At 43.1% G+C, this 23,212-nt stretch overlaps 1 protein-coding gene across 3 annotated transcripts in view; it reads right to left on the minus strand.

The window, feature by feature from the left end:
• Positions 1-2,190: 2,190 nt before the first annotated feature.
• Positions 2,191-23,212, minus strand: part of LOC142761667 (ribosomal protein S6 kinase-related protein-like) — a 28,849-nt gene continuing 7,827 nt past the window's right edge. For all 3 annotated transcript variants that reach the window (XM_075889977.1, XM_075889976.1, XM_075889978.1), the window contains exons 7-15: positions 20,858-20,898; positions 20,211-20,238; positions 19,996-20,085; positions 16,663-16,751; positions 15,760-15,870; positions 12,460-12,561; positions 12,188-12,243; positions 11,489-11,534; positions 2,191-10,209 (exon numbers count right to left, since the gene is read on the minus strand). In XM_075889977.1, the coding sequence (XP_075746092.1) occupies positions 10,177-10,209; positions 11,489-11,534; positions 12,188-12,243; positions 12,460-12,561; positions 15,760-15,870; positions 16,663-16,751; positions 19,996-20,085; positions 20,211-20,238; positions 20,858-20,898 (596 nt within the window). In that variant the 3' untranslated portion in view covers positions 2,191-10,176. The remainder of the gene's footprint in view (positions 10,210-11,488; positions 11,535-12,187; positions 12,244-12,459; positions 12,562-15,759; positions 15,871-16,662; positions 16,752-19,995; positions 20,086-20,210; positions 20,239-20,857; positions 20,899-23,212) is intronic.

Genomic DNA, 23,212 nt, shown 5'->3' on the forward strand with positions numbered 1-23,212 from the left:
TATCACCCACTTCATTCACCACCACTTTATTCAAATCCCACTTCACCCAACCAGCTAAAATAATTGGCAAACCGAACACTTCTTTGTAAGCCAACAGCTTGGCTGTTTCATCAGTGTCTGCTATGCATAGCTCGTTGAATTTTTTTTTCTTTTTCCCACGTTGCCCTCCGTCGCTTTAGTAGAGGCAGGGGCATTCGTTATCACCAGAACGAAAGTCTTTGAAACACAGAGGCATTTCACAAATATGTGGCTAGGGGAAGGACGCATACGCCGGGGCATTATGAAAGTAACGGTTGGTCCTGCTTTGTGGCTCTATATTACCAAAACATCCCCTGTAGTCGTAATGTTGGCAGTGAAAGCAGAGCCCAGAATAATAATAATTATTATAATTTGTGTTCTGTCTCAAAACTAAAACTTCATTAGCACATTTTAAGTACGCTATAGTGAACAGCTCTGGAAATTTTGACCTAATAATGTTATTTAATGCGCACCTATATCTAAAGTACATGGGCTTCCAGCATTTCATCCGCAGCTGGGATTCGATACTGCGACCTTTAAGTCAGCATTCGAACGCCATAACTGCTGGACAGTCATGTCAGGTGCACAGCCAGAAAAATTGAATATACGCACACAAATACACATATAGGCATGTGTGTGTATGCACATGTGTGCCTGTATGCATATATATATAGTGCGAAAATATTGGCCATACGTGATTCACGTTGCTGATATAGCGTGGAAACTTGGGCAAGTTGGTAGGACAGAACTGAAAATATAAACAGCGCAACCTAGAAGTAGTTACAGCGTAACTACCGAGGCAATAAACAAGGATAGAAAAGAGTGCCGTCTTTCAACGATTTAATAGCAGAGTGGTGTATATATATATAGGCGAAAAAAGAGAATGGGCATGCGTAAAAGGATGCAGTTAACAACCACTGCGATACAATGTGAACAAAATTCTTGTAACTTGTTGATTGAGCTGGAAACAAGTACACAGTTTAATAATGATCGAGATACGCAACCTCTTTTTGCAATAGCGCAACTGATAGGGAACGTACACATGTATCATCAAACTTAATCATGTGATGGGCTTCAATTATCTAACACGTAGCCTGTGAGTGGTGCTTGCCTATTACCTCACAACACTCAAAGAAGGGCATGCAGCTGCAGTCACAGCAGTGGATTCTGAAATGTCCTTGAGCCGCATTATGCACATTATTATTATGCTCTCTTAAACAGTCATTCAAGCACCTTCCGGTTTGCCCTATGTGTATCTTACAGCAAGACAGCGGAAGAAGATACGTGGGATCAATAGCACAAGAAACAAAGCGTGTTCTGTGTTTCACAGAGCATCTTACTCTATTTGCAGCTGGATGATTCACCAACTTACAAAGCTTTCATAGCTTCTCGGGGGGGGGGGGGGATACAACAATGATACCAGCATGTTTAGTTTCTTTAGCCTATGCGAAACATTGCGCAGATAAGAGACTGCAGCACAGTTCTTACGAATAGACGCACTTTGAGGCTAAGATTGCCTTCCTTGATTTTTTATTTGTTTCAAAAGCTTTTCTTCAACAGCAGCAATCGGAGCATTTGAGTAACCAGAGCTTAAGAGGTGCTCGACCTGTGCTTTTGAAACTGCGTTGCATCGAGTGTGGGCATGACTTTTTAAGAGCATTAACAAGGCAAACATTAATGACACCCCTTTTCACCAGTTTTGAATGAGCTGAGTGGAAAGGTAAAAGGGGTTTTACCACTTCTTGGTGAGAACAGCCAGCACAAATGATTGCTCTCAAGACAGAGTGTGGGTCTAAGAACTTAATCGAATTACCAGACTTACCAGAATTTAGTGCTCGTTTTTATCCTTGTTTATTGCTTCTGTAGGTACGCTGTAACTGCTTCTAGGCCGTCTGTATATTCAGCTGATATGGGCTTCACTAAATATTTTATACCGTTCTGTTTTGCCTTTATATTGCCACATAATGAAAATATTTCATAAAAGCCAGAGAGAGGCAAAAACAGTGAGGTGGTTTGGTAGCACAATGAGCTACCAGTCTTACAAACACATCTGAACATCGCTGGGAGAGAGCTTACACCTAGCTTTCAGCTGCAAACATTAAGTACAAGACTGTAACCACATTGGCCAAGGCCTAGAAATACCAATGAATAAACAGGAAACAAACAATGAGCTCGATTTGAAGTGATTTTTATTCAACACTGCAAAAATAGCACCATGAACACAGGCATAATCAACATAGTATAAAGAAAATCACTCGGTATGTGAATGTGAGCATAAGCACAACCCACATGCAGAGCCTCATTGTGGCCAGGCACGTGCAAAAGAAAAATAACAACACAAGGTTCAAAGAAGCACATGTGAAATATACAACAAAAAACACTATGTGGGTATACATATATTTATTGTTCATCTGCTACAGAACCTTGTGTTTGACACACGAGTGCACTAAAGAGAAGATCTTAAATATCTCCCCAAAAAAGTTCACAACCCACACAATTTAATCATTTTCTACAATTTTAGAGAGATGTTAATTCAGATTTTGAAAATAAATGCCAATTGTGCTTGAATAGGCAATGTTCGCGTTTCAGCTACTCAAACGATGTAAGGAAGACATTGAGCAAGTGGTGAGAATTCTTAAATACATAACATCTTCTGTAAAAACAATAACAAAAATCAATTTGCACATGTTAACAGCTTATCACAAAAAAAAAAAGAGAACACACTCTAAGTAAGCTACTTGAAGTGTCTGTATAGACCAGAATCTCATGAGCAATTGACAAAATCAGCTTGTATAGATAGCGACACCAGCATATATAGTCACTTTTAATTGTGATTAGGTGAACAAGTGATTTTTTCATTATTTTTTTAATTACTGGTTTCTTTGCACAATTGCCGAAATGAAGCGAGCCAATCACTGCTGAGAGATTGGATCCCAGATGGGCTTGACTGCAATTAGTAATGCACTATGTGACACCGATAGGGTCCCATTTCAATAATAAACGAGTGAATGCTTATTAAATGACACCTAGTTTTAACCAACATAAAACATCCTGTTTGCCAGAAAGGCCCATCAAGAGCACATCTCACTCAATGCACAGGTTCAAAAAAGAAAAAAAGAATAAAGCATGCAAACTAATGAGCTCTGATGACCTCACTCAATCTGATGCACCATGTGAACAACAATAAAGGTGCTGTTTATCCTTGATAGCTAGCACTAGGATAGTGTGCAAGGCACTTGAATATAACACAGGCCATGTTTTAGATGCAAGAGTTACCCGCAGCAAAAGATGGAAGTAAACAAGGCATTGTTGCTTTCTTGTTGGACGTTTGTTAGGTTGCTTGAAAATTAATGAGTAGGAATATTTCTTTGACACTCAAAAGTCGGGCTACTATAATTATTCTATTACAATTTCAATCATTTTGCCTACGTGGCTCAACGACAGCTCTGCTTAAGTTGTCATTAACACCACCATGCGCAAGCAGTGGCTCATAAGTCTGTAAAAGAATTGGACAAAATAACAGTGACATTATGCCATTCATCACTTCTGACAGAATGTTATGTACACAGGGAAAAGTTTTGAGTTAAGAACAATTATCAATTCTATGACATTTTAAACCTAGTACATTGCAATCACTCAATTGCCACTGGGGTTGTAAGCAACGTTAAGCAGTTTTGTTGAGAGAGCAGCATGTCATCCAATGTAAAAAAACCTTTAGTAAATAACATACATATACACAAGTTGCGTGCCTTAAAGTGTTGTTATCAACAGTTTGCAAGACCTATCAATTATTCTATGAGGCTAGATTTGACTGTGCCATACACTGCCTTGTACTGTTGTTGACTGGATGAATGTAAGCTGCAGAGGCCATGGTTGATACAATTCTGGAGGGCTCCACATAAACTTGTCGCAAGCCAAGATACCTTTGGCATGCATCCTACGCTCAGCACACAAGTAGTATGCTTGCATTTGACACCCATCGAAATGCAGCAGTTGTAAAGACAGTTACCTCCGATCCAACAGGAGGTGGTGAGACACAAGAGCTAGTTCGTATGGCATGACTATTGCCGTGGTCCACATTACCTGCACATAACAACTAGCCAGAACAAGTACAGAATTGAATTGCACCTTCAGTAATAAAGAAAGGATGACCACTTCATTGTCATTAGTACACTCTGCATTTCGGTTGAAAATGCAGCTTCAACGTAAGATGAAGACGTGAAATTCAAAGACGATTTCACGGCTACTCCACAGACGAAGGAATAGTGACATTAGAAGCCTTGCTTCACTGAAATGGCAAGCACTTTTCATGTTGAAAAGCTACACAAAAATCCAGTCTAGGACAAATACAGTCAGTTGTGATGGGGCACTCCATCATAAGAAAGAAGGAACACCAACTCGGTTAACTTTCGAGCTCTCATGCAACAGCTTGAACATGAAACACATACCCAGTGGTCCATTAAAATAGAATGTGGGTGAAAATTATAGGAGTGCAGCTGCGGATGTTGGACAACTAGGTGGTAGTGTTAACAGGTAAAAAAGTTGAGAACACAAGTTTTCTGATGAAGTGAATAATGCAAACAGAAAAGAGCTTTTGTTCTGCAATGAACCCAAATGTGATTATGACGCATGCCAGGTGTGACTAGCAACATCAGCCTCCAGCATCAACATTTGAATTGCCAGCGGTCCCTTTTCTGAGAAATTTAGAACCATGCAACAGCAGGTGTTTCATCAAGCGGCACGGCATTCCCAAATCTCCCAAAAAAATTTACCTGGTCCCTCAGAACAAGGATGATATGGCCCTTATAGGTTGCAAAGTTCGATTGTTTCAGCTGCTAAAAAAATATCAACAGGCCCCACCACATTCTCTTTGAGGCCTCCATTCACGATAAAGTCCACTGTCATTGCTGTTGGGATCAATGTCACAAGCATCATTATGAAACAGATGCCAGCATCACATCAATTAAGGGCCTAGAAAATGCACGCACACACGCACATGCACACACACACACACACACAAAAGAAAGGTAGTCAGATGCAATGCAGTCAGTCACCTTCTTGCCACCATGTCTTTCATTGCAATGAGACAAGAAACAATATAAATTGAACACTACTGCATGCTGCATCGTACTCTGCAGCCAACAAGTGCACCAATTCAATCTGAACATGCAAGGGACTTGCACGAGTCAGCATAACAACACCCCACACTGCTAAAATGAGTTAAAAGAACTATGTGACAATTGAACACGTCTGCGCCGGCACATTGTAACGATACCTTATGCTCAAATACATGCCCGTCTTACTATCCAGTCAGCTGGGTGATCACGCACATAATATAAGCATACCATTGATGTTACTGAACAAGTGCGAAAGGCACAAAAAAAAATTAAAAAGGCGTATCTGCAAAGTACCACTACTGGTATCAGTGATTGCAATAACGATACACAACACGAAACATTTTTTTTCCATGGTGGCGTGCAAAACACACAAAATGAGCATGATGCAGGTGAGCAATTATTGCATTCTGTGATGCATGAGCAGCCTCAAACAACATACAAACATACTAGCACACAAAGACGTGCCTTATCATCACTTTTTAGACTATTAGTAAGTGAGAGAGTTTTGCATCTCAATGTCGAAGACATGACAGCAAAGGGCTCTGATTTCCATTATTTGAGTACTTTGGCCCTCTTGCATCATATTCCCATTAGCAAGTAAGAACAAACAGAAATTAGAAACACAAACTCGTGCTCAAAGGCAAGGCTCGGCAATCGTGCTATTGTGAGACCTTGGTACAGCAGTGCACGAGAACCTATTAGAGATCCACATTGACACCAAGCTCATTTTTATAAAAGTGCATCAAGGTATATTGGAGCATTTACCTCCACTTGCTGTGAGTGCCTCACTTGGCAAATGCAATTTTAAAACTAGTTTTCTGACCATTCGTACATAAAAGGGTGAGAAAAAAGTACTTGACCTAAAAATTCAACCAGCATTCATAGGTGGTTCAAAATTCATGGGAATGGTTTCACTAGAGATTCACAAAATTTCGTAAAATTTCCATCACCTAAGTTGCAATGCAATGAAAAAGAAAACGCTGTAGTATGTTTTAGTGCCATGAGGTAAAGTAGCTGTAATAGCCCACTTATCTTTGGTTGAAAAAAAAGCTAGGACTGCATTCCAATAATATGAGCTAGTATATGTAATAGCTATCACAAATGAATATGCGTGTAACTGTATGCATCATAGCAGCAGCATTTTCTATGGTGACTTGTATGAACATTAAATGTACATTTGATCACTCAATTTCAGAAGCCACAGTGACGAACTAAGATACTTCACAAGCAATGAAAGAAATACCTGTAAACACGTGAAATTGTAATAGTAATTGTTGGGGTTTTACGTCCCAAAAACATGTGATATGATTACGAGAGACGCTTTAGTGGAGTGCTCTGAAAATTTTGACCACCTGGGGTTCTTCAAGTGCCCATAAAATATAAGCGTACGGGCCTCTAGCATTTTGCTTTCATTGAGATGAGGCCACCAGAAACGAGACACAATCCTACAACTGCAAGCTTTGAGTGAGCAGTCAAGCACCATAATCACTAAACCACCGTGGTGGGTCATGTTAAGAACCATTGTAGCTTAACTGACAATTATAGTTTCCCCGTGTGAAACCACTAAATGGTTGGAAAAACAAGGACCCCCATGGAAAACATCGCATTATAAAGTCACAGCAAGCAATTTGATTTGCTGATCATATTTATAACATATTTATAACAAACTTCAGTTACTGCACACGTTAGGTTAGCTAAACATAAAGATATTTGACATGTCAGCAATCAGTAAATAAAAGAATCGAGGCGTTATCCGTGCCAAAACCTCCGCAAAATTGTGAGGTTCAGCGTAACGGGTGGCTGTGGATTAGTTTTTACCACCTGGTGCTCTTCAATATCCACGTAAGTGTAAGTACACCGGTGCTTATGCGTTTCGTCTCAATCAAAATGAAGCCTTTATGGCCAGGAATCAAACCCCAACGTCTCTGCTTTGGCGAGGCAACACCTTAGCTTCTAAGTGACCATGGCGGGTAATGAGCACGTTGCCAAGGGTGGGAGGGTGTTAACTGCAGGCTACGTGTACAGATAAACGAGCTGCATCCTCACTGATTACATGACAACATTGAATAGAGCAGCTGTATGGCCCCACGAGGGCACATTTCTTATCATGCATTATGAATATTAAAGAAACAAAAAAAAACATGGGTATCAAGGCACACGCTTATAGCACTGCTGCTAGCTGCAGCTATTCCATGCATTTTTCCCACTGTAGCCTCACAAAGAACTTGACAAACTGCAGGCTTGGGCATGTTGGTAATAAATTTGACCATTTTAGCGCACTTGTTAACAAAAACAGTGGACGGATGAATGACTGAAAGCTCTATGTCAATGTCATTCTTTTGTCCACTCTTTTCTTAACAAGTGCACTAAAGAATAGTAACATAACAAAGAAAATGTTCACGAAGCTGAGAATCAGAAAACATTACAACAGTGAAACGGAGATGTCGAGAGGTTTCATTTGAGTTTGCATTACCAACCATTTTACATGAGAACCATTCCAGCTCAGGCCTTAGGTAGATGGAAAGGCCAAAACCCTGATATCTGTCATGCTACTTCATACTTTTATGCATGTGAGCTGCAACTGCCATATCATTCCAACTCACTTAGAATCTAATAGGTTTGTAAGAAACACAAAATACTGCATGTAATTACATAATGTAAGCAATCTTACACAATGCTATATTAATGAGACCTAACAGACAATCATGACTGACATGATTGTCTCTTAGCTCTGATTGATACTGTGTCTAACAAAGAAAATCAGCCCTTAAATGTACACTTCCTTCCTTCTTACACAATGACGACATATTTATAGAATCAAAGCAGGCAAACTGTCGGCACAAAGGAGTTTTACAGGGCTGGTCCTGTCTTATGTGAACTGTCATTGCTTCCTTCCCAGCTAGCTTTCCGCAGAAGTGCAGTGCAGCTTTACAACATTACAACCTGTACCCCGCGAAGCTATGCACAACAGCAAAATGGATGTACAACACCTTTGTTCCCCCTCCTATTTTGTACTTGTATTTCAGTAATGTTTGGTACAGGTTATATCAACAAAAGCTACAGCACAATCAAATGGTAGCCACACTCTGAAGCAACAAACCCCATGCTTTCACAGGCTGCAGTTTGCATAGCCTGAGAGCTTGTGGTGATGAAAAAGAAGCTATGAAGTTGATTGCAATTGGAGCGTTCAACAGTTACAGACAAAAATGACCAAGTAATAACCAAGCAGCAATAATGGCGATGAGTGTACTAAAAGCAACCGTGGGCAGCTGATTGTGTTCATAGTACGTATTTTAAAATGCCCAGGCACACTACGAATGCAACCTCACTTGTGCTCCGACAAATAGGCCATGAAGCTTATTAACAAAACTTTTTAAAACGTTTTTTAGCGTCTCTTCAAAACTAAACAGTCCAGTTTAGATTTTATCTTCTCAGTGCTCCTGAATTCGGTAAACAGTGATAAATGAGTTTATTCCACCCCGGTACAGATCATTACTTCCTTATGTATATTTGCTGTGATAAGGGTAAAATATTGCCTGTAAATGTGATACTCCACTCAGACCTGCTTCATTTCAGAGCTGCCTTTGAACCACTATTTCATTGACTCAACCCCTTCCTCACATACCATATTTACTTGCGTAATGAACGCACTTTTTTTCATAAAAGATTGGAGCAAAGTTGGGGGTGCGTTTTTTATGCGCGACAAATATTATTAAAATTTTTTCAGGGGGAGAAAAAAATGCGGTAATGCAAAAAAGTTACCTCGCTTAGCCTTTTATAATTAACATTCGTGTACACTGTTTGGAAACAGCTTCATTGTTGCACTTTACTCTTCTTCAGTAGTTGGTGGCGCTATCTACTGCAAGCTGTCCCTACGCCGCCCGCGCACCCCATGACAGCGTTTTGTGGCTATATATTCTTGCAATCTTTTAACCACAACAGTGGTATCTGCTCTGATCTCGAGGGGTGCCCATTGGCATGCATTACGACGCTACAAGGCACTTTGCCAACGACCATGACGACATTGTTTACATTGCAGCAACTAATAAACATTGCAGCAAGCTACCCTCGAAGCATCAAAACAAACCGTCGATAACATGATTAACGACAAAAATACGGCCGCCGCCTCACTTCAACATGAGAAGTTCCTTCTTTATGCGCGGAGAACAAACACAGCGAGAAACGGGGGTGCTACCATGGTGCGGAAATCATCAGGATCTCTTTTGGGTGACAAGTGATTTTTTCTGGTTTCCCAGAAACCTGTGACGTGATAGCGACGAATGACTCTTTGCGACAGCAAATCCTGTTGTTGTCGCTCAAAAATCGCGTGCGCGTCCTTGGGCCTCAAAGTTTCGTATTTGCAGGAAATGATCGTCAGTTGGCATGGGCAGTTTCGTGACCTTTGCTCGCTGTGTGCTTATCAGCTGCGATGTCTCTACACCCACACCGTTCGTGAACCCCGCTGTGGCGCACAGATAAAAAAGACGGGAGACGTGCCATGAACAAATAGCAACAAAAGTATGGCACGTGGCAACGGGTGAAGGGGGGGGCAGGGGGAGGAGCGAAGGAGCTGAGGTGGTCTGCATAATAATAATAAAAAAAAAACGGAATATATCTAATGGGTGAGGAAGTGCCATGTGTCGGTTAGCGAGATTGCAGCAGATGAATGTAAAGAGTGCGTTCGCATGCAAGTGTGTTCATTATGCAAGTAAATACAGTATTACTACTCACCACTGGACTTTTTGAATTAAAATAAGTTAAACGAATGAGATTAAATAGGCGTCCCATGTGACTAAAGTTTCATGCTTTGCAATTGACATGGCAGTGTGAACAAACGGTTTCCTTTCGTGAAGCAACATAATCCAGAGTAATTGAAGCCCACTGCCAGCCCACTGCCAGTTGTTCCTGGTCTCGCTTGATGTGTCGTTAGGCGAAAGTGATGAAGGCACTGACGTGGAGATTCTGATGACTCCCTTGAGATTGCAGTGATTCATTCAGGTGCTTGATAACTCGGCAAAAGGCGCTGCTGCCGTGGCAGCCTTCACGACTTGACGAGGCATGAAAAGCCTGCAAACTAAAGCCGAAACCAGGAAAAACATCAATAATTTTCCATCATCCCCTATGCTAGCACTGCTGCGAGCATTTAGCACAGAAGAAACCAGTCTTGGCTATTGCCTTACTGATATGGCACATGCATAGTGAACAAAGGTGCAACAAGAAAACTTTATTATTTGCATTTATCAGCTTTCGTGCCACTTGATTGTGCGTTTCTTTTACGGAAAATAGTGAAGTTTGCTCAGATTTGGCCCAAAGTCTGTCATACATTAGCAATCAAACTGGCATTCATAATTATATAGTGCAGTGTCCTGTGACAATGAGTATCCCCTTGCCACTCTCTGTTCACTTTTCCGCATGACATTAGTGCACTGTAGTGAAAGCAACTTCTGCATTCCACATGCAAAAAGGAAATTCTAGAACCAGTGTCTTCAGTTATCATGATTTTCCTTTCACAGTGCGGGAGAGGCTATTTCTTGCATGACTTAGATATATATATATATATATTTTTTTTGCCTGTGCAATCTGGAGATTACTCAAAATTAAGAAATATACCAGGCCAATCAGGTGCATTGGCAGGTTGCATATCGATTTTTTGCCAGTGAGCTGGCCAGCAACCAATCATTTATAAAAATGCAGCCAGCTTGTTGATGCTGCAAGACGCAGTAGAACCACTTCATTCACGACTGCTTACGCAGCGTTTCGTGTGATTGCCCACCTTGCAATGAATTACCATATAGAAAATGCCTACAAAAACGATTTCGCTATGATTGCAGATGGTGACAATGCAGTCCTGAAGGCTTGCGGCTAACATGGTGCCTTGTGTGAGACATTAAGACAAATGGCGAGACTGAAAGCGTTTCTGTCACTCCTGTAAGGCTCCCACTGATGAAAACAGCTGTGCGGGCTCCATTGCTTCATTCTGGTCGGGCAAACACACCACCCTCACCACGTCAGCACTTTTGCATTGCATAGTTGTGGCGTTCCGAGCTCAAAGTGCCCCGGAAGTCGTGCGAATCACTCACGACCAAACACTGATTGAGCCAGAACCACGCGCAAGAAATTTTTGTTTGCATTTGTGGATTTACAGAATAAGTTATACTAATTTATAAATATTTTTCTGAATGAATAAGGGCCAGTAAAGTGGTATTTACTGCTTCAGCAGGTTCCATTGATCTAACTGGCTCAATCAAAAATCAATCAGCAACAAAGTATAGCTAAGCTATATGATGCGCTTAATGGAAATGTTGATCAGAAAAAGCCATGAACTGACAGTTTACTATATGCTCGACACTTACGGCAACTTTGGTACTGTCCTGAGATTCTGCCAACACACCAATACCTCTGAAAAAACAAAAGGGGAAATCGTAGTTAAACAGAAAAGACAGAACCGCACTAAAGGCATAAAACGGTTACAGACTCTTGGTGATTAAATTACAGAACATGACAGAGTCGCAAAGATTGCATCATTACCAAAAGTGCCAACACCTCACAGTGAATGTGTAAGAATAATTTTCTTAGTGCAGTGGTACATTGGGAAGATTCAGTATGTTAAAAAAATTAAAGGCAAGAACTTCCAACACAGCACAGTGGATTACCATGTTTATTTTTCACACCCAAACAGTACATGTTATCTTTCAATCTACTCACTTAATAATGCGCTCGTCCCTCCGCCGTTTTCTTGTCATGCAAACATGTGCAGTGGCAGCAAATTGCAACACGACAATTTATGTGAAAGTAATGCCCATACTTTAATTTTCGTGGTCTTCAGTTTGTGTCGTATCGGCATGATTTCAATTTGGACTCAAAAAACTTACATCAAAGCCAACGTTACCTTTACAGCCAGATTAGTAGCAACACGACGCAGTTGTCTCAAGCATTTGCACATACCAGTCGTTACACCAAAAGTTTTGCTGATGAGTTTCGAACCATAAGCCCTGCACTGTACGCACACGAGCATTCCCGCACAACAGGAAATTACGTAGAATGCCACTTACGGAGTGCTTCTGCCCGATTTTTCGAGCTGCACTTGTAACAGCGTTTTAGGAGAGATCTGAAACACAGATGTAAAAGTAGTTCACGTTAAATGCAAGTCTTCAGACACAAACAAACAAGCAGTGCATTATGGGTCTTTACGGCATCAGTTTTGACATATTTCAACTGAAAAAAACTGTCGTGTTCAAAGATTTATTTAAAGACCAACAGTGCCCGAAATTTCGCACTAAATTTTGTAAAACAACAGCTTCAATATGCAACAATGGCTGCTCACTTTCTTGTGGAGAACATCGTCAAAGTTGAGTTCTCGAAAGAATGGTTCCCACTTGAGCTGGTGAAGCGACTGGAGGCGCTTGTGAGGGAGCTTGCACAAAAGCTACAAGAAACGACAAGAAACCGTAAATAAGACTTTCGTATGGAAACAAATTAGCCATGCATGCTGTATTGGTTTTACAGTAAAAGCTCGTTTATCCGAATCTTGTTAACTTGGACATGTGGCGCGGCTCGGGCAAAACTGTGTATATTTCAATGGTGTCAAATCCTCAATAATTCGGAGGAATTTAGATGCGCACCAGTTAACTCGGACGATTCCAGAGAGGGCTATCGGGGCTTCATGCTTTCGGTAACCGATTCCGGTTACTGAAAGCATGAAGTCCCGGAACCGAAGTTTTGAGAAATTGAAACCGAACGAACAGCTACAGAATATGATCATGATGATAGCCAATGAGGGGAGAAGTGGCCAGGTGGCGCTAGTCGCCTCCCGGCGAAAGCACTTGGGTCACCGCTGCATCCAGTGCCTGGGAAATGCGCCGCACTGGACAGTTTGCGCAGCCGCCGCTACCCCAGTTGTTCGCGACGCCTATGCAGCTCGGGTACATCAAAAGAGTTGACTGCTGGGTGAGTTGGCTCTTTGACATAGAAACCGTCATTACGTTCTCAGGCTGTGTTAGTGTGCGTTGATGATGGTGTGGTTATTGCTGGTTTGCTGACTGATGATGACATGTCATCGGAAGTGCTTGAAGAGGATCAGAATCACTGTTCCAATGATGACATTTAAGATGAGCCGACGCGACATCGCACAGTGCAGGAGGCCGCCGAAGCTCTCGCTGTCCTTGCGGAGTTCTGCAGCAGTTCTCATGACAGCGAGCGTGCACACCACCCCTACACGGGATTGAAGAAGATTGTTCTAGCATAAATTCCGATGACGAGACAGACTAAGTTTACGCAGCTTTTTAAGAAATAAAGGTTTGTCTGTTTCGAAAACATTTTCCTTTTGTTCTGACGGTTCATTTGATAATCTACAGTTCGGTTAACTCCGACATTTTCACCTGTCCCGTGAGATCCGGGTTAAGGAGCTTTTACTGAATCAAACTTCTATTTAACTAACCTCCAAGAATGCCATCACTTGTTGTTGATGATAGCTTAAATGCATAAGCAAATAGGCACATGCAAACACAGTTGTCGCTAGATTATTACACACTAATAGTTCAGACATGATTCTTTGTTTCGACTATAGGCAGGACTATCACTATATGCGAGTGCTTCACACTGTTCCCACACTGTGGGTGGGAATCAAGCCTGAAAACTCATTCACAGCAGCATGTAATATCATGAGCAATATGAGCTCGAACACGCGAGCGCCTGCCAAATGGCCGCAAAACCGAGATATTGTCATACGGGCATGGCACTGCCAAAACTGAAGGGAAATTTAGGGAAACTATGCTGTTTACTGTTGGAACTTGTTGGGGTCTCGAATTGGCGAGCGGGCGCCACGCCACGCTCTTGGAGTGAACGGACACAGAAGACGCGGTCGGTACAAACCAAACACGTTTTTAACTAATTTTAGAAGGACGATATCGTCCGCCGAATGATACATCATTTGTAGTTAACACGCTATTATACAAACAACATAACGCAGTAACACACTAAACACACAATAACATAACAAACACACAATAACATATCCAAGGCGGCGTCGCCAACGCTTGACTTACCACGTGGGACCCCCGGCGCGTCAACCAGCCGACAAATTCAAACACGTTACAAAACCGATCTCCTCGCTTCTCAACGAAGCACACCACCAACGTTAGCAAAGAAGTCCCCCCTAGGCCTACTCTACTCCGGCTCTAACAAAAGCCTGTACCGAACCGCAAAAATGTCGTCCGATACTCCAAGAGCCCCACGTTGGGCGCCAGTGTGGGATCTCGAATTGGCGAGCGCGCGCCGACACCACGCTCTTAGAGTGAACGGACACAGCAGGCACGGTCGGTACAAACCAAACAACATACATACATTTATTTAACTAATTTAGAGACGACGATATCGTCCGCCGAATCAATAAATCAGTAATAAACACGCTAGGACATCATTACACAATAACACGACAAACACAGATGACAAACACACTATCGCAGCGTCGCCAATGCTTGACTCACCACGTGGGCCTACCGTAGGCGGTCCGCGGTGCCATCCACGGCAGACCCACCGCAAGAGACAACCGTTCGCGGCAGCCGCCACGCGCAGAAGAGGCTCGCTCAACTCTCGCCCGCCACCAAGACCTGCCTTCCGCCAGGGGTCACCGCCGGCGCTACCACTCTACCAACAGTGGTACTCAACGCGAACACAACTCCATCTATCGCCCGGCGGTCGTCACCCGAAATGCGGCCTTCGGGGGAGACACGTGCGCCACACGGCGCAGACAACTTTACAAGGAGGTGTCAGCACCCCCACACACTCCCGCTTTGCTAGCATTGCTGCAAAGCAGCAGCTGATTGTGTGCCATCGGCCGCAAGCAATTAAAATGCAAAAAAAAGATAACAATTGCACAAAAACAAAGTAAATATACAGGAATATCAAAAGCCTCAGCCAGCACCACCCAGATATAACACAAGCATGGTCTGTGAATCACGACAGGCAACGTCACAGCCTACATCTCAGCTTTTGCATAGCCTGATCGGTCATTTCGTGGGGCTGGGCACATTGATCTGAATTCATATCACTTCTAGCGGCTACTGATATGCTCCCGCTTTGCAGCAACGATATCGAGGCGGGAGCGTAAACAGCCAGCGGAAGCGCGGTGCCCCTTTGCCTTTGTCTCCGACAGCGGATGTCGCGAATCAGCCGATGTAGGGTTCAAGGCTATTTGACAGGCGCTCACGTGTTCGAGCTCACATTGCTCACAATAGTACAACTTTAGGCACTGCATCACCAATATAACCAACCTGTTCGACAGTCAGCTCAAAATGGCAGGTGAGGAGCATTACACCCGTCAAGAATTTGCAAAGTGACGAAAAGGCAGCTTTTTGTTGTGCCTACTACACCACAAAGTGCACAAAAGAAATAATGCTTTTGATTACTGAAAAGCTTTAATTGAGGTTGAGAAACGGCCTGAACATTTCCTTTTCGTTGCTGCAATGGCTACAAGAACTGTGCACACTGGTGAAATAAACGCCAGTGGCCAAAGCTTGTCTAATTCATACTGCACTGAAGTTTAAGGCTTCGCGCACCGCAGGCTTGTCATTAAAAATATAGAGTTTAGAGAAAGCCGCTACGCAAACAGACACGTGAAACGAACCTTTCGACATAGTTTCCGTGCATTGTCGGAGAATCCCTCAGGGAGGTCGTAATTGGCATTGGCCACCAACTGCTTCATCTGCACATGGTCCCCAGTGCCTTCAACTGGATACTGTAACAAAAAAAGAGAGTGAGAAAAAGAAAGGCCACAAGTGCAATGTTCACCTTTATGTTCTGAATGGCATAGAAAATTCATTTTTCTTTGATTTTTTAGGCATCCTTGACCTGCTTATTCTCTTGAATTCATCAAGTGCAGTTGGACTTTTGATGAGATACTCTGGCTTTTGTTATGGTACACAATTTGGTACACAAACCAAATTTAGATTTGGTTTGTGTACTCGGAACATATTCAGCTGGTTTATTCAAGGTTCTAGACGCCAGCTCAGAGTAGTTTGAGGTGGTCCCAGATTCATTGTAATTGATAGCAACGCCAAATTTTCTGTTCCCAGAACACATTCACTTCATTATAAATTTGCACAAATTACTAAACAAAATAGCACTGTTCCAGTAAGCCAGGTGTTCAAACAATTTGTAAATAACTATTTATTTGACAATTCTTGTGATCTTGACCTATGTGCAAGCAAATATTTGCTTTGCTATGACCAATGCCAATAATTTATCACACTATTTAACACCTACAGTTCGATGTGAGTGCCACATAGTCAAATTGTGCGCTCCTAATGAGAGATGGAGAAAATATTTGTGTAGAAAGGGAGAGAGGTTTGCTGAAATCCAGCAGTTACAATTTTGTTGTAGCACAAAAATAATCCATAGAAACAAGGCATGACAAATCAAATTTAGGATTTACTTGACAAAATTCATTAAAAAAAAACTCTAATACGAAGGACAAAAAAGTTTTAACACAATTACAGAGGGGCCTAATGTAGGATGTTTATGGACGTACCCTCCCCACCAGCAGCGCATACATCATGATGCCCAGAGACCACCAGTCCGCGGCATGAGAGTACGGTTGAGCTGCCAGGACTTCGGGTGCTGCAAAAAGTGAAGAGCAACCAAGCATGCAAAACCGAGCACAGCCTCTAAAAGTTCCAATTATACAACCGTATACAAAAAAGAGTGATTCAAATGAAAAGAGTTCTCATCTGGAGCACTTATCTATATGTACCTATATAACCAGAAAACAGAAGCAAAATAGCAGGTACTATGCATATTAGATTTTTTAGTAATACTAGTCTAAATTCATGAACAGACTTGCACGACACAAATATGCATATAAAAAAATATATGGTATTTAATAAAGTTGTGTGAATATTCGAATGCTTTGAATATTTGAATGAATATTGTTGTTTTTAAATTTGCTTTGATTCGAATTCGAATTGTTGGAAATTTCGCACGAATAGGTGGTGTTAGTCTGCCTGTAACCCCCCTGCAAGGGTAGTTTCTCTGCAGTGGAGAGGTGCTAAGCCATGAAGGCACTTAGGTGAATTTCAGGGCCTGTTCAAACGCTACCTACCCAGCCGCAACGCACGTGCGGGTACAGCTGCGGCACCCAAGCAGGAGGGAAGGGGGGGGGGGGCAAATGAGCGAATAGGCAGTGCTCTTTCATCCTGCTTGGCTGCGGCAGGTGTCCGCATACGTTGCGGCTGGGCGCGTAGCGCATTAACAAACCCTTGCATGCGATTGTTTGTAAAGGTGGTTCCACAGCTGTAAAGGAGTGATATGCCGTAAAAACATCTATCCAGGGGCCATTCGCGCTGCCACGAAGCCCCACTGCAATGTTAAATGAACGTATTAACCTCGCACCAATCCATCATTTTAAATGTAAATGCATTTCTTAGTCAGGCTATGTCACGCACCCGGCGTTGTCCGCGGCGAGAGAGAGAGAGGTTAAGGTGTCCGCGTGCCAGCAGGTGTTATCTCTCCGCTCTCACTCCCTCTCTCCCATAGCAACAGCTACGGGCACGTGTGCTTACCCTCACCCCTAGCAACCGGAGCATGTGGTGCGAGAGTGTAGGTCCAGTGCATCGCCGCTCCTTCACTCGCCATTCGCTCTCTCTCTTCCCTGCGTCCCACTTTCCCATCTGCTCTTGCCTCACTCTCGCCCGTTCGCTGGCTGGGCGCCTCTCAAGAACACCCGGAAATGTGTGCTCCAGACGCCGCTATGAAATGCCAACACCGAGCTGAGAACGCTGTTTGTTTTGTTTACTTCATAGTATTTTTTTAACCGTGCACGCTAGGTACTAGTGCTGGAAATGCATACCGCATTCCTCGTGACAGAAAAAGGCAACGTGCGGCGAACAGCGCTATTGGCTGCAGGGTGTAATAAAAAAAAAAAACATTATTCTTGTAACGCTGGGTTCTCGTGTACAAAACGTCGTCATGGACGCTATGCAATGCATTCACATATCCTCCCGATTACATTCGTGAAGGTGGGGACATTTTTTTCTAAACATCCAGGACAGCTTCCAGCTCTCCCATAGTAAAGTAACGAGTACTCCGAATTTCTATCCACTATTTTTTTTTAAGTTTAAAAGCTTGTTATGCCCGAATATACTTATTTCCCAACAGTTTCGGGGGGACTCCCTTCATCAGGGGATGAGTATAACTCATCCCCTTATGAAGGGAGGACCCCTCCCGAAACTGTTGGGAAATACGTATATTTATCCTTGTTGACAACGCTCCCGTTGTGCCATATCCTATATATATATATATATATATATATATATATATATATATATATATATATATATATATATATATATATATATATATATATATATATATATATATATAACTAATATCATGCTCAGCATGTTTTGTGCTCACCTAATCTTTCCTTTAGCTAATGTGTTCCGTTCCTGCATATCTGCATATTATAAGGAGCACACTACATTCACAGGGTGGGGCGATTGCCTGCAAATTTCACACGGCTAGATCCACCGGTAACCTATAACATTCTAAATCCAATACTGCATTCATACTCTTGCGCCTGTCCATTCCCACTTCTCACCTATATACTTTTTCATCCTGAAGTGGTGTTGTGTGAGCTGGTATAGATTCATGGCGAGGCAGAGCACATGAAAAACTGGACACAGACAAGAAGACACGAGACAGGTGCTCATTCCCTCTGGAAAGCATAGCGGGCTAGATAAGGTTCATATTGAGCGAAGCTCTCATCTTTTCTCCACAAATGTTTTTGCTGTCTCTTGGTAGGTGCACAAGAGATTGTAATTTGGCACTCGTATAACACTGATATCTTACTGCAGATGTTAAATACTGCAACAAACCCACACATCCGAAAAAGTTCTCACGACACAAAGCTTGCAAAGGGTTTATCTCATTTACATTTTCAGCTCAGGATGATTCGAAATTAAGGAAGGCAGCGTACTGCACAAACATCTATTTTTAGCAGCCATATTTTCTGGGTATGTAGAATTTACTATATTTTAGTTAGTTTTTTCACATTATGCCAGCCTGTGTTCCAGATTTTAAAGGAGTACTGACACGATTTTGAGGTGCGGCGAAACGGACGTTTTTCGTTTCCTTGGAATGTAGTGTTAATGTTCTCTCCACACCGGAACCGGGAAGCACGTATAAAATATTTTAATTTAATTTTAAAGTATTGATCTTCTGGTTCTTGCAAGGCATCTCCACTGTCAGGCACAACGCTTGACGTTTCAATTCAGGTGCACAGAAAATTGCAATGTCATGTAAATGTGCATATGTTGGGGTAATGACAAAAATAAAATGGAAAAAAGCGCGACCGGCACACCCTCTCGACTGGCCGTCTAGCAGTGTGCCTGCGTGTGACTGACAGCAGACGATAGAGCTGCATTGGTACGTCATGATTTTCAGCGAATGTCTTAGTCCCCTAGTCACTGAGGCATAAGTCAGCCTGACTTACTACGTCACCGTGAAGCCGCTCTTTCAAAATCGAAACCAAAAGTGAGTTTAGAAAAAGCGATATTAAAAATATATTCAATGCGTTTCAAGGCACCAGAATAATCTTTCCTGTGTCCTCGATACCAGTACTTTTATTTACAGCAGAAATCAGAAAATTTTCGAAGTTCGTGTCAGTACTCCTTCAAGAAGAAACAGGCATGCCAAAGAATACACTGAGCAGAATCTCTATAAATTACATGTTCTGAAAGCTTCATTTTGATTAAAATCTACAAAGTAATGTGCACCAAAGAACAGCAACAATATTAGAGATAGAGAAAATGACAAAGCGAAATGATAGCTTCCTAACAGGCATATTTCTAAGGTTCACGCTCACCCATGAATTGCATTGTGCCGCACACTGTCTGTGCTCGAGCACAGTAACTGAGCCATCGGGCGAGGCCGAAGTCAATCAACTGGATGTGGCCTGGAGACAAAAAAAAGGGGGTTGGGGTTCAGTTTACGTACACAATGGCATAACGCAGCAGCACTTGCTGAAAATTCAAAACTATTATTAGCGAGATACTATATAACACACGAAAGATGACTCACCATCCTCATCAAGCAGGACATTCTCCATCTGCAAATCAGACGTCATGTGAGCAACGATGGCAAGCTTTTGTAAGTAACTTAAAATAAATCGATACAAACGAACAATACCATTATCGAAATTCAAATGGAACTGCAGTGATGGAACCTTTATGAATTGAAATGGAGTTCATTTGAATTGAAAGAATATAGAGAATGCTTTAGGAGAAGGGCAAAAGTCGAAGTGCTCGACAAGGTCTTACTCCCTTACAAAGAATTATAGCATCCAAGAGAACAAATCACCCCAATTTGACAATGGAACAAGTAAAATCAGATAACATTTTAAACACATATGAACATGCAGATTAAATAAAATTACCAGCACTAACTCTATGCCAACGTTTCCTTTTGCTAAGCAATAAACCTATATATGCTGCAGTGTCTTAATATTGTTAGAGATGTCAAGCATAAAATTGAATGCATACTACGCTAGTTTTTCTTGAGGTATAGAGCCCATTTTACAGCTGTCTGACTAGGCTTCTCCAGTTTCAAGGAAATGCTGGCGATGTACTAAAATAATGCAACTTTTCCATCAAAGAGGGCGGTTTCTCTTCCTTCTTTTGCTCACTTTCACTGCAAGTCATTTTTATGCAGAAATAAAACATATTCACCTTGAGGTCTCTGTAAATGACACCAGCACAATGTAGAAAGTCTGCAAGAAAAAAAAGAAAGAAAGACAGTTGTACAGATGCAAAGAATGTGGCTGAATTCATAAAAAGCTCTCAACTCCTACAAATTGTTCATTCGACTTCATTATTGTGAAAAACAATGAGGAGACCCGGACGTCTGGCTGCATCGAAGGTCAACAGAACAACTGAGAAAGCTAGCACCCATGGCTCTTGCTCCTGCCCACCGCCCCTTTTTCCTCCTTTATTGATAACACACTTCCGCGGCCGGCAAAGTTGTGCACGTTTTAAGAAAGCATTAAGTGAGTCTGCCAGAAGGTGTTAAACGGCAACGAAAGGGCTTCGCCAATAGCGATGAAGCTAGGCGAAGTGGCGGCTTGTCTTGCGGGGGCAGTCGTCTATTCTCCGCTGTGATGCTTATAGTACTTTGCGACCACATTGCGTGTCATCTTTAGTCTTTTGTACACTGACCAGATGCCCTTGCTTCCCAGTTTGGCGCTGCTGGTTGCCTTGATACGATGTAAAACTTTATGCTGGTGGCTTCTGCACTTCTCGCATCGCTTCTTGTAGTCAGAGGTGTTTGACCTTGGTCTGCTTTCGTAGACTTGGAAGGTGTCCTGATAATCAGCGTGATCCTTGGTATGTTGTTGTTGTTTCATGTCAAGCTTCTGCAGGCGCTGCACGAATATGTTCTGCCTGACCACATCGGGTGTCAGGTGGTCCTCAGCATGTGTCTGGCACCCAGGTGCTTCTGAGCTGCATGAAGACTCCAAGGTTGATGACAATACTTTTTCCTCGCTCGACAATGATGTTGAAGCATCCTGGTTCCGTTACGCAGTAACCTCTCCAAGGACAGAAACATCGGCCGCCTTCGAAGCCAGCCGAGATTCTTCAACGTGCTCTGTGGCCAGTAGCCGATTGTCAGTGTCCGTACCGAAGTCGCGAATGATGGCCCCCATTGAGCTGGCGCTTTCGAGTGCATGAATCCAAGTCATGGTTGCGTTTTTGAACACATCATGGCAGGAGTCTCCCGATGACTTGACAATCATGGTGTGTTCTCGCTTCCCCTGGTTTTCTGCATAAGGCATATAGCTCAAACTGCGTGGTGTAGTGATTGTACATCTGGTGCAGGCATCTAGCGTAAGGCGCCATTTTCTTGTGATGTTTGGCATCATCGTACCTGTCATGGGGTGCATGTACCCTGTTGAGTGCAGTTCGTAGCAGCACTACTGCTTAGCGTCCCGACTGCCGACTTGGGGGCAGAAGACTCAAGATCCTGTCGCCAGGATCGGGCTCGAGCAGCATGTGCGGCGATTAGTAGGGCTTTACATACTGTTGCTTCTGGGGCAAATCTTTCAGGTACAGGGTGCTGCGTGACAGGCAGTACATGCGTTCACACTCTTGATCTGGGAAGTATGACTGCCTTGGTAAGCTGCAGCTCCTGCCATTGAAAACCGGGGCCTTGCAGTTGATGCACATGGTGCACCTGGGGTGACATCGAACCTTGGACATCGAACTCTCCATGGCGTACCTTTTGGACGAGTCCTTACACCCAAGTACCGTGGACCGCGTGGCCAGCGACAGGTTTTAAAGCAAGTACCCGAAACTCTTCAACTGCTGCGGGTGGGTTCCAGGCAAGTTGTCGACAGATTGGTGCGTGACGAACTGCGTAGCCTGGGTTAGTGCGATGTGAGATACTAGTGTTGCGGTCGGAAGGCTGGGTGAAGGCAAAGTCGCGGTCATCTTGCCACGACGAAGCGAGAGGAGTTGAGAGGCCGGTTGAAAGTGAAGTGGTGGCCTGCTGAGGCATCAGTGGGAACGGCGCTGAGAAGCTGATCAAAGGCAAAATTGTGGCCCGCGTCGTGAGGCCAGTCAAAAGCGAAGTAATAGCCCGCTGCAACGTTGAAGCGAGAGGAGTCGAGAGGCCAGTCGAAAGCGAAGTTGTGACCTGCTGTGGTGTCAATTGATACGGGGTCAAGAAGCTGATCAAAGACGAAGTGGCCCATGTCGTGGGGCCAGTGGAACGCAAAGTCACAGCCTGCTGCAATGACGAAGCGAGAAGAGTCGAGAGGCCGGTCGAAAGCGAAGTTGTGGTCTGCTGTGGCGTCAATGGGAATGGGGTCGAGAAGCTGATCAAAGGTGAAGTTGTGGCCCATGTCGTGGGGCCAGACGAAAGCGAAGTCATAGCCTGCTGCAACGACGAAGCGAGAGGAGCCGAGAGGCCGGTCGAAAGCGAAGTTGTGGCCTGCTGTGGCGTCAATGGGAATGGGGTCGAGAAGCTGATCAAAGGTGAAGTCGTGGCCCGTGTCGTGGGGCCAGTCGAAAGCGAAGTCATAGCCT

This window comes from Rhipicephalus microplus, chromosome 3 (genome assembly GCF_043290135.1).
Source record: "Rhipicephalus microplus isolate Deutch F79 chromosome 3, USDA_Rmic, whole genome shotgun sequence".
NCBI classification, from domain to species: Eukaryota; Metazoa; Arthropoda; class Arachnida; order Ixodida; family Ixodidae; genus Rhipicephalus; species Rhipicephalus microplus.